We start from the raw sequence: 12208 nt of genomic DNA, 5'->3' as shown, positions 1-12208 counted from the left end.
GAATATATACTTCCTGGAAAAATTATTGCAATTATGATCTTTCATCTTCCCCCAGAGACTCATTCTTTATTAAACCTTTGTCATTATTTGGAGCTTCTCTCTACGTATTTTGCTTCGCTTCCAGCCTGCAGGAAGTTCAGGTGCTGAGGAGAACCCCGTGGAAGAGGGATGAGTAGGTGGGTGGGACCTACTCTGTTCCGTTATCTTTGTTGTAAAATTGGTGTGCAGTGATCAACAGCACAGGCAGAAACAACTTCCCAGAAGAAGCCAAAACATTCAGCCATCAGCAGACAGTTAGTTAAGAACCCAGAGGAGATGGGGTGTTTCGTTAGAGCTATTACCTCACAGGACGATGACTGAGTGCGGTAACTTGGCACGATCTTGAAGGTGATACTCCCCCGCATTTCCCGCTAGAGGAAACAGAAAGGAGAGCTCTTTGAACAAACAAATGTTGCACACAACAACACGTAAGAAACCACTGAAAACGTTTTGGGGGTATTTAGTGCAAGCCAGCGGAGAGTGCAGGGGCCTAAAAACGAAACCGAGTTACAAAAGCAGGAACAGCTCACGGTAACAAAGGAGGCTGTTCCTGGGAACAGCCCTGCAGAGTCAAGGCTGACTGCCCTGTTCACACAGCAATGGTGCAACAGACCTCTGATGGTGATCTTTTCATAGATGCGGAGACAACTCTAAGTGACATGCCTTTCGAAAGTGAATACAAGTTGAAATGGACTACAGAACAAGTAATTATGTAAGAATTATATTTGGGAGGCTACATGATAATGGTGTACTCCATAAAATCTGCTTTTTATTTCATAATTTAGGCCTTAGTTTTGACTGTCAGTGACTCTGTGGTGCTTCTTGTACCTTCAGTAGATATAAATAGCTCAGGAGGCTGCTACACTGTGGCGGGAAGAAGGTGCAGGACCAGAGGTCTAAACATCTCCCTCTGCTCACCAGGACCTGTCATTCTGCAGCCCCTAGCCCGCCCCAATCCAAAACCTAATTGAACACCAATTCTGGATATATATGGTAAAAAATGGCCTGGTCTACCATGACTTTCCTTTCCCCTACTCTATAGAGAAATCCCATATAGCTGGCTATGACTCAGCTACACAGGAAAGAGACTTCTGACACTGCTGATGTCAGCAGAGTTGAGGTCAGTGAGAAACTAATTCACAAGTATGCACAACTGCAAAGGTTTTCTTTAAACATCTGCTCACTAAGAACCAGGAGACAAAGGACTGAACGGAGAATGTTCAAGCCCATACTGCTGAAAATGGGCAAAATGTTTCTAAGCTCTGCTGCATGTAAACATTTTTCTAGTTCTCAGTTTCTATGAATGTTGCACAAGTCCACATATATGATGGTACCAGATTACAAAAAAATACCCCTTATTTAATAAACAAGTTAATGAACTGAAAGTCAATTTCAGGAAAAGAGACTTTCATTTTACTCACAAGCATTTTTTGCAGCTGTTCCACTGTTTGGTTGGCTACACTGATGCCATTGATTTCTCGAATTTCATCTCCGACATGAAGTGTACCTAAGAAATTACACAAAATTATAAACATGAAATGATATATACTTTTATAATAATAAAATCCAAAGTCAGCAAGGTAAGTAATTTTTAAAAATTAAGCTAAATACTGAAGGCTAATATTCCAGAACCAGGTATGAGTTAGGCTCATATAGTAAACTCGCCAAAACAGATACACCTAACTTATGGAGGACAGTTTTGAAAGATGACTGTAAAAACCTGCTTATTTTTCTGAGAGAGTCCTTATGTATATAGCTGTTTAAAACTATGACTTCCAGATGTGGCCTATCTAGGTTCATATCTCTGCTTCATCATGTACTAGCTTCAAGATCTTGGGTAACTTACTGAAAATTTCCCTGAAAACTCATATTTATAAAATGGAGATGAAAATAGCATCTATGTCATAGGATTGTTGTAAGGATTAAATGAGTTTAATAGATGCAGAGGACTTAGAACTGTTCTTGGTGCATAGTGCCATTTAAGTATTTGCTGTTATCATCATTATTATCTACCAAATATGGTACAAAGGTTGTTGATTTTTCAAAGAATTGTGATAATATCTATATATCAATAAATTTATATTAGACATACTGCAACTTTTTAATAATAATTTGGTAGGCAGGCATTTCAGGGTTCTGTCACACTTCAACTAGAAAAAGTGAGAAACAATGGTTAAATAGTGTTATGCAAATTTTTGCTTTATTTATGAATTGCTTACACGTTTAGTTATTGACCTGACTTCATTATGAAAAGCTCATGGTATCTTTAAGACATACACACTAAAATGCAGATAAATAAAGAGCCTTGTATTTGCTTCAAAGTAATCCAGGGGCAGTAGGGCAAATACAGGTGAAATCAGCATGGTCATGAATCAACAATAATTCTACCTGGGTTATTCGTACGTAGGTGATCATTGCACTATTCTTTCCACTTTTCTCTATTTGAACTCACTGCACTGTTCTCTCTAACCATGTTTGAAAGTTAACATAATAAAACATAAAACAAAAATTTGGGGACATTTGTCTTCAATATGGTGGATTAGGCACTCACAGACTCTCTTACAACTATATCCCGTGTAGGGCTCACCCCTTGAAGTGTTACAGGTCTCACAAAATGAATGTGAATCCCCAAGAATACTTCCCATTTCCATCCCCACTCTCCCGTCCACAGATAAGAACCCAGTGAGCTGGATCCAGAGTGGTGGCAAAATCAAGATGGAATGAAACCAGTGGGAGGGGTAGATGCCATTGCTGCACTGCCTGCTGGCTGCCTTCTGAGTCAAGACCCAGTTCAGTGGCACTCTGTGGCAGCTGGTAAAACACAGAACAGACTGTTTTTGGAGGAAAGTATTCCCAGTTTAGGCTCCTAGGACTTCTACTAATTTGAGCAAGCAATAAGCTTATAATCAAAGATCACCAAACATACAATAAGGCAAACTATTATGTGAGTCATCAGAAAGAGAAGAAATAGATTTAGATCCTCAAGGAGGATAGATGCTGGAATGGTCAGATATAGACTACAGGAATACCTCATTTTCTTGTGCTTTGCTTTACTGTACCTCAAAGATAACCACATTTTTTACAGACTGAAGGTTTGTGGCAACCCTGTGTTGAGCAAGTCTGTCTGCGCCATTTTCCCAACAGTGTTTGCTCACTTCCTGTCTCTGTATCACCTTTTGGTAATTCTCACAATATTTCAAACTTTTTCATCATTATTATATTTGTTATGGTGATCTGTGATGAGTGATCTCTGCTGTTTTGGGGGTGTTATGAACCACGCTTATATAAGATGGCAAACGAAATTGCACAAAAGGATTCAGAATATTACATAAACTTAGTTAATAAAGCAGTGGCAGGGTTTGAGAGGATTTACTCCTGTTTTGAATGAGGTTCTACCATGGGTAAAATGCTATCAAGCAGCAGTGCATGCTACAAAGAAACCATTTGTGAAAGGCAGAGTAGATCAATGAGGCAAACTTCACTGTTGTCTTATTTTAAGAAACTGCCACAGCCACCTCAGCCTTCAGCAACCACCACCCTAACCAATCAGCAGCCATCAACATCTAGACGATACCCTCCACCAGGAGCAAAGAATATGATTTGCTGAGGCTTAGATGATGGTTGGCATTTTTTAGTAATAAAGTAATTTTAAATTATATACATTTTAAAAGACATAATGCTACTGTACACTTAGTAGGTAATAGCACAGTACAAACATAACTTTTATGTGCACTGGGAAACAAAAAAATTCATGTGACTCCTTTTATTGCAGTGGTCTGAAACCAAGTCTGTAATATCTCTAAGGTATGCCTGTATAAAATAGCTATATGTTAAAGAAAAAAAAAGAAAGGGACCTTTTTTGCAAGGATGAGCATGCAACAAGACATTATCAGATGTGAACAGAGAGATCTGAAAATAAGAATAAGAACAAGTGACTAGTACTTCTAGAAAGGAAAAATATAATCAGTAGCATAAGTCAATGAATGGATGAGTTGAAGAGGAGTTCAGATATGGCTGAAGAGTTTCAGCTAATTGGAAGACATAACCAAATAAATTAACTAGAATGCAGGTCAGAGAAATAAGGAGATAAGGAAGATAGGAAACAAGAAATAAAGCATGAAAAAGATATTAAGAGATATGGAGGGAATGTCTAACACACATCTACCTAGAGTTCAGAAGGAGATGATGGAGAAAATGAAGAGGCAATATTTTAAGAAATATGGTTTCAACCTGGGCTGGTGATCTGTTTCACCCTTGATAGTATCCTTGTTTCAATGCTGTTCTCTCTGAACATCCCACCCTTGCCTTCTCCCACAGAGTCTAAAAGTCTGTTCTGTACATCTGTGTCTCTTTTTCTGTTTTGCATATAGGGTTATCATTACCATCTTTTTAAATTCCATATATATGCGTTAGTATACTGTATTGGTCTTTATCTTTCTGGCTTACTTCACTCTGTATAATGGGCTCCAGTTTCATCCATCTCATTAGAACTGATTCAAATGAATTCTTTTTAATGGCTGAGTAATATTCCATGGTGTATATGTACCACAGCTTCCTTAAGACCCAGAGGGATGGGATGGAGAGGGAGGCGGGAGGGGGGATCGGGATGGGGAACACATGTAAATCCATGGCTGATTCATGTCAATGCATGGCAAAAACCACTACAATATTGTAAAGTAATTAGCCTCCAACGAATAAAAATAAATGGAAAAAAAAAAGAAATATGGTTTCAAATTTTCTTGAATGATGCAATTATGATCACACAGCTCCAGGAAGAATAATGCATCCCAAATAGGATAAATAAAAAGAAAGCCATGCCAGGAGGTAGTAAAACTACAGAACATCGAAGACAAAGAGCTTAAAAAGTCCAGGGGGAAAGGAGAGATCACCTACAAAGCAAGGACAATTGTAGTGTCACCAGACTTCTCAAGATCAAACAACAGATGCCAAAAGAAAATGGAATGGTAACCATTAACCTAAAATTGTGCTATCAGCAAAAGTAATCAAGATTGAGGTGGAAATGAAATATTTACAGATAACACCACCTGAGGGAGTTTATCAACAACAGACTACACTAAAGGAACTATAAAGGATGTAGTTTAGGAAGAACGAAAAATGCTCACCAAAGGATGGTCTGCAATGCAAAAGGAATAATGAACAAATAAAATTTAAACATTTATGTAAATTCAAACAACAATGGTCATGTATTTTAAGATAATTTCAAATTTGTGGATTTAAAATAGGACAGAATAAAAATGCTGGGCATCTTGTGTACATAAGCAGTCATCTCTAAAGAGGACAAGAAGGCACTAAAAGGCTGATGGTGTTACCTCTTGCTCTACAGGGAGAAGGAAAGAGGTGTTAAGCACATGTACAACACGATCTCAAGGAAAGGAAGTTTAATTTTTGGACAGGAGAATCACTTTTGGATCAGGCTCTAAATACTAATGCATATAACACAGTTGCTTCAAAGAGGAACCTAAACCTACATGTCCAAATCTTATCCATTGGAGAGTTAACAGTAGTTCCACTTTCTCAAAAAATCATTTTTTGTCTACTTCAGTCCTCAGTGAATTCCCTTCTCAACTGCATTTACTGTAGCAGGTGTTAAGAACTTAATCACAGATTTGATCTTTCTTATTTTATCACTGAAATATTATATTGTTATTTATCAAACTCTAATTTCCTAATTTATAAATAGTATATCACATTCCTGAATGAATTAGAGTAGTCAACTGTCATTTAACTTTGCAAGTATATATACATATATCTTATATCCCATGGTAGATGTCTTCCATATATCCTGGGACCCATATGATACTTCAGTTTATCTCCCATGGCCTCTAATAAGTCAGGATCTAAAGAGTAACTCAGAGATGCTCCAGCAACAGAGCTGTATAGTATAACTGAAGCATGTGGAAATGAATACAAGTGAGTGGAGGCCAACAGTGATTAAAACCAAAGACAGATAAATCATTTATATAAACCATCAATCAAACTGATTTTTTTTCATATTCATCACATTATTTATTTATTTGTTCATTTATTTTTATTAGTTGGAGGCTAATTACTTTACAATATTGTAGTGGTTTTTGCCATACATTGACATGAATCAGCCATGGATTTACATGTGTTCCCCATCCTGATCCCCTCTCCCGCCATTTTTTATATGGATCATAAAATACTATACTATACGAAAAAAAATCTAAGGTAGGAAAGAAAGAATTATATATGGAACTTACCTTGCCTGTGAATCATGCCCCCATGCATGATTCTTGCAACAATACAGTGATTTAGTTCATTCATTTTTAAAGTGATTCCCTGTAAAAAGTTAAGCAAAAATAGAATTACTATGAGAGGGCATTCTTTTTATATCTGTGATTATGCTGTAGATAACCTTAACTACAAAAGTAGGAAAACATTAAAGAAAATATGGAAAATGGAGGAGAAAACTCCACTATGCCATGACAGAAATATTAATTTTGATATTTTGGTTACTCTAACAATAGCATACATATATATTTAAAAATTTTTTTTTAGCTTTTTTGTTCTTTTTTATCTTTTTTTAAATCTTAAACAAATTTTTTTCTTTTTTTTCTTTGTTTTTTTAATTTATTTTTTAAATTTTTTATACTTTTTTTTAGCATACATATATTTTATATAATGCTTTTTAATCTTGTAAGTATTTTCCATGTTGCTAATTCTCCACTTGGTCATGATGTATTTTTCTTTTTTGAGGTATGGATTTGTTTAGAATTTGTGCATCTAAATACAGAAGGGTTACTGGTCTGTAGTTTTCTTTACTTGCAAAATGTCTGGTTTTGGTATCAGGGTAATGCTAGTAGCTATTATACCTCTTCCTCCTTTTCATCAAAAATAGTAAGTTGAGAATTCTTTCCTTTTCAATGTTTTGGGAGGAGTCTGTGTACAATTGGTACTGTTTCTTTATTATATGTTTGGTAGAATTTACCAGTAAAGCCATTTTGGCCTGGAGTTTTCTTTGAGGGATTTTTAAAAAAACTAACTTCGATTTTTAAATAGTATAGGGCAATTCAGTTTATTCCAAAGTGAGTTTTGCTAGTTTGTCTCCCAAAAAAATGTGTCTATTTAATTTAGGTTGTTGAATTTATTGACATAAAGTTGTTTACCATATTTCCTTATTATTCTTTTTATATCTGTAGGATCTGTAGTAATGTCACTTCTCTTATGCATGATACTGGTAATTAGTGTCTTCACCCCCACACCTGATTGATCTCATCTTGTCAAAGGAAAAGCTTGTTTTATTGATTTTTTTATTGTTTCACTTTCTATTTCATTGATTTCCACTTCGATCTTTATTATTTCTTTTCTTTTACTCACTTTGGGTTTAATTTGCTCCTTTTTTTGGTTCTAGTTTCTTAAGGTAGAAGCTGAGGTCGTTGTTTTAAGATATTTCTTTTTTTTAAAGACTGGTATTTAGTGCTACACTTTTCTCCCTAAGTACTGTTTTAGCAGTATTCCATAAGTTCTGGTATGTTGTGATTTCATTTTCATTCACTTCAAAATACTTTAAAATTTCTCTTTTGATTTTTTCTTTCATCCATGGGTTATTTGGAATTGTATAATTTAGTTTTTAAGTGCTTGGGGATTTCTCCTGACATCTTTCTGTTATTCATTTCTAATTTAATTCCATTGTGGCCTGAGAATATACTTTGATATTAATATAGTCATTCCAGCTTCCTTTTTATTAATGTCATCATAGTGTATCTTTTTCTAGTCTTTTCCTTTAAAATGATTTGTTTTTATTTATAAAGCATTTCTTGTGGGCAATATATAATTTGGTCTTGCTTCCCTCCTATACCCCAATCTGACAATCTCTACTTTTTAATTTGGGAGAATTTAGACAACTTATATTTAATATGATTACCGATTACTGATGAACATATCTTCTTGCTATTTGATTTCTATTTGTCCCATCTCTCCAATGCTCCCCTTTTCTGCATTCTTTTGGATTAGTTTATTTATTTTCATTCTATTTTCCCCTCCTGTTTTATTAGCTGTAATTGTTTTGTTGTTTTAGTGGTTGCTTTAGGGTTTATAGCATACATCTTTAACTTATCAGTCTACCTTCAAGTGATATTATACCATGTGAAATGTATTATAAGAATCTTACAACAGTATACTTCCACTTTCTTCCTTCTGACTTTTGTGCTGTTATATATTTTACTTTTACATGTTAAAAAATCCCAAACACATTGCTACTATTTTTGTTTAGACTTCCATTTACCTTCCAGAGAGATTTAAATGATAAGGATATCCTTTAACATTTATTACACTGTAAGTCTATTGAATTCTTTTTGTTTTGGTAAGTCTGAAAATGTCTTTATTTTGCCTTTTTAAAATTATTTTTTTTAAATACTATTTTATCTTTTAAATTGATTTTTATTGGAGTATAGTTGCTTTACAACGTTGTGTTAGTTCCTTGCTGTACAGCAAAGCGAATCATATATATATACACATACATATAATATGCATAGCACATACATATATCCACTCTTTTTAAGATCTCCTTCCTATTTAGGTCACCACAGAGCATCAAGTAGAGTTCCTTGTGCTAAATGGTAGGTTCTCATTAATTATTTTATACATATTAGTGTACATATGTCAGTTCCAATTTCCCAATTCATCTTGCTCTCCCCCTTGGTAAGCATAAGTTTGTTCTCTACATCTGTGACTCTGTTTCTGCTTTGCTAGTAAGTTCATCTCTACCATTTTTCTAGACTCCACATATAAGTGATACTATATTTGTTTTTCTCTGACTTCACTCAGTATGACAGTCTCTAGGTCCATCCACATCTCTGCAAATGGCACCATTTCATTCCTTTTTGTGGTTGAGTAATATTTCAAAATTCCAACAATATTCTAGTACACACACACACACACACACACACACACACACACACTGTATATCACATCTTCTTTATCTATTCCTCTGTTGATGGACATTTACGTCGCTTCCACGACTTGGCTATTGTAAATATTGCTACAATGAACACTAGGGTGCATGCATCTTTTCAAATTATGGTTTTCTCCAGATATATGTCTAGGAGTGGGATTGCTGGGTCATATGGTAGCTCTATATTTTAGTTTTTTTTGAAACTCCATCTTGTTCTATATAGTTTGCCTTTATTTTATGATAGATAATTATACTGGGTTTAGAATTCTAAGTTGAGAGGTTTTTTCTCCCCCCAGTACTTTAAAATTATTGTTTTCTTGATTATACTGTTTATCATAAGAGATCTGATATCACTCTTATCTTTGTCTCCCTGTATATAACATTTCCTTTTTATCTCTGTTTTTAAGATCTTCCTGTTTATCACAGGTTCTAAACAGTTTGATTATGATGTACCTTGGTGGTGTTTTCTTCATGTGTCTTGTGCTTGGGGTTCACTGTGGTTCTTGTATCTGCAGATTTATAGTTTTCATCAAATTTGGAATGTTTTCAGCCATTATTTCTTCAAAAACATTTTGTTTCTTCCTCATCCTCTTCTCCCTCAGATTCTAATGGACCAAATATTAGGTTGCTTGAAGTTGTCCCACAGCTCAGTGATATTCTTTTCATTTCTCAAAGTTCTTTTTTCTTTCTGTGTTTTGTTTTGGGTAGTTTCTATTGCTATGTCTTTTGAGTTCACTAATCTAATTTTATTCTTCTGAAATGTCTAAACTGCCATTAATCCCCTAGTGCAATTTTCCTGCTAATTCTAATACTGCTGTCAGTTATTTTTTTTATTTCTATATTCTTAAGCTTTGTCCTGGGATGTAGTTCAGTTATTTGGAAAGAGTGATCCTTTGGGCCTTGCTTTCAGGATTTGTTAAGGCGGGTCTGGAGCAATTCTCTGTCTAGGGCTAATAATTCCTCATTACTGAGGCAAGACCTTCCTAAGCATTCCACACAATGCTCCTTGAATTGGTTTTTGTAGTCTGGGTGGTGGGAACAGACAGTGAGGGTCGGGCACTGTTCCCTCTAATCCTTTTGGATGGCCTTTCCTTGGCTCTGAGTAGGTTCCTGTCATAAACGTGCAGATCATTATTCAGATAAATACATGAGGGGGACCCTCTAGAGTTTTCTCTCTCTGCAGCTCTCTCCACTTCAGCACTCTGTCCTATGAATGTTACTGCTTTGGTCTTCCCAGGCTCTCAGCTCTGTGTCCTCAGGGAGTCTGCCTGCTCTGCCTCAGTTTCCCCTCACCATGCTGTGGCCTGGAAACTCTCTCATGTCAGTAAGGTGGGACAATCACTGGGCTCCCCTTATTTGCTTCCTGTTTCTTAGGGATCACTGTCCTTTGCTGCCAGATGCCCAATATCTTGACAACAGTTCTTTCATTGTTCTGTGTGTTCTTTTATGTTGTTGTTGTTGTTTCAGGTGAGAAGGTAAATCTGTTCCCTGCTACTCTTTTTCAGAAGTGGAACCTCTGTATACTTAATGCCAGAATACTATTCTATGGAATAGATTACAACTTTTTGTCTTTAATTACAAGCCTTCTGGACTGGTCTTTTTAAAAAATATTTATTTATTTACTGGCTGTGCTGGGTCTTCATTGCTACATGCAGGCTTTCTCTAGTTGTGGTGAGGGGGGATTATTCTTTAGATGTGGTGTGTGGGCTTCTCGCCGTGGTGGCTTCTCTTGTTGTGGAGCACGGGCTTTATAGAGCAGGGCTTCAGTAGTTGCGGCTCGTAGGCTCTTGAGCGTGGGCTCAGTAGTTGGGGTGCATGGACTTGGTTGCCCCATGGCATATGGAATCTTCTTGGATTAGGGATCAAACCCATGTCCCCTGCATTGGCAGGCAGATTCCCAACCACTGGACCACTGGGGAAGTCCGATTACAACTCTTACTTTCCAGTTATTCACCATTATAAGACAAGCTTTCATAAACATATCTTTGTACTAGACTTGGTTGATTCGAAGAATCACATGGAGACCTTTTAGATAATACTGATTTTTAATTTCACTCTTTGGATTAGTCTGGAATAGAGCCCAGATCTATATTTTAACAAGCTCCCTCAGTGAAAACTGGTCTTGAATTTGAGATGATTGGGGGTAGCAGGACTCTGTCTTATCTTCTTCACTGGAAAATAGCACTCTGTTAGAAAGTTCCATGAAAATATTTGAGACTTTATAATCTAGACCCTACCTGAATTTGTACAATTCTACAACATATAACTTTGCACAGTTCCTATTTTGTGGTTCTTAGAAGTGGTAAGCAAGCAATTAAAAAGAAACTGGTTTCCCAAATGTTTCTAGTCCCACATTCAACTGTACTGCTCAAGTTTCATTTCCAACTTGTACATTCAGTCAGCACATATGGTTACCAAGAGAGGTGCTCCTGGAAAAATGCTGTAAATTAATGTGTAAGTCAAATCTAATTTCATAAGGGAAATGATAGTACAATGAGGGTTCCATTCTTGAAATTACCAAATTAGCATATTCATTCAACCAATATTACTGTGAACCTGTTATATGGCAGATACTCTGCTAGGCATGGAAGTGAATGAGATAGACAGACAAAAAAAAAAGTAGGCAGCCTTATGAAAACTGAGCTTCAGGAAGGGGCAATGTCTTGTCTGCCACTACGTCACTGGCATGCAGTGCAGTCACGTGCACATCGTTGTTCAGCTGCTCAGTCATCTCTGACTCTTTGCAACCCCATTGTCTCCTCTCATGGCCAGGGAAAGCTCACCTCAAATCAATCGAAGTTAATATTTATTATTTTGTCTGCTTCAAACGTTTCTCTGCAGAGAAGAACTGACTCATGTTTTCTCTGTTCACAAGTTCCCAAATTCCAGGGAAAGGCTTGGCCCAGCTACTGCTGAACCTAGCCCAGCTTGCTATAAACTCCTGGCTTTTCCTTGTTTACATAAGCCTCTTCCCAACTGTCTACGCTATTTGAAGTTCAGTGTTTAACACATGCAACTATGGGAGTTTCCCAGTCAATAGAGAAATAATTAAAAGTGTGATGTTAAAAATGGGAAAACAAGGGTGTAATGTGAATATATCACCCTTGGGGGATGGACCTAGTATACATAGTTGGATATATTTTAGAAGGTCCAAAAAGCAAAAGAAATCATATAAGTATATGCTACATGATACTATGTTTTTTAACAGGACAAATAAGCATATGAAGTTGTATT

The 12208-nt window shown here is 36.2% G+C and overlaps 1 protein-coding gene across 8 annotated transcripts in view; it reads right to left on the bottom strand.

Moving 5' to 3' along the window:
• Positions 1-12208, bottom strand: part of CASK (calcium/calmodulin dependent serine protein kinase) — a 365729-nt gene that overhangs the window by 38582 nt on the left and 314939 nt on the right. For all 8 annotated transcript variants that reach the window (XM_043458309.1, XM_043458311.1, XM_043458313.1 and 5 more), the window contains exons 15-17: positions 6282-6360; positions 1461-1546; positions 342-410 (exon numbers count right to left, since the gene is read on the bottom strand). In XM_043458309.1, the coding sequence (XP_043314244.1) occupies positions 342-410; positions 1461-1546; positions 6282-6360 (234 nt within the window). The remainder of the gene's footprint in view (positions 1-341; positions 411-1460; positions 1547-6281; positions 6361-12208) is intronic.

Source organism: Cervus canadensis, chromosome X (assembly GCF_019320065.1).
Source record: "Cervus canadensis isolate Bull #8, Minnesota chromosome X, ASM1932006v1, whole genome shotgun sequence".
NCBI classification, from domain to species: Eukaryota; Metazoa; Chordata; class Mammalia; order Artiodactyla; family Cervidae; genus Cervus; species Cervus canadensis.
Note: the sequence above shows the minus strand (reverse complement) of the source record. Positions and strands in the feature narration are given on the sequence as shown.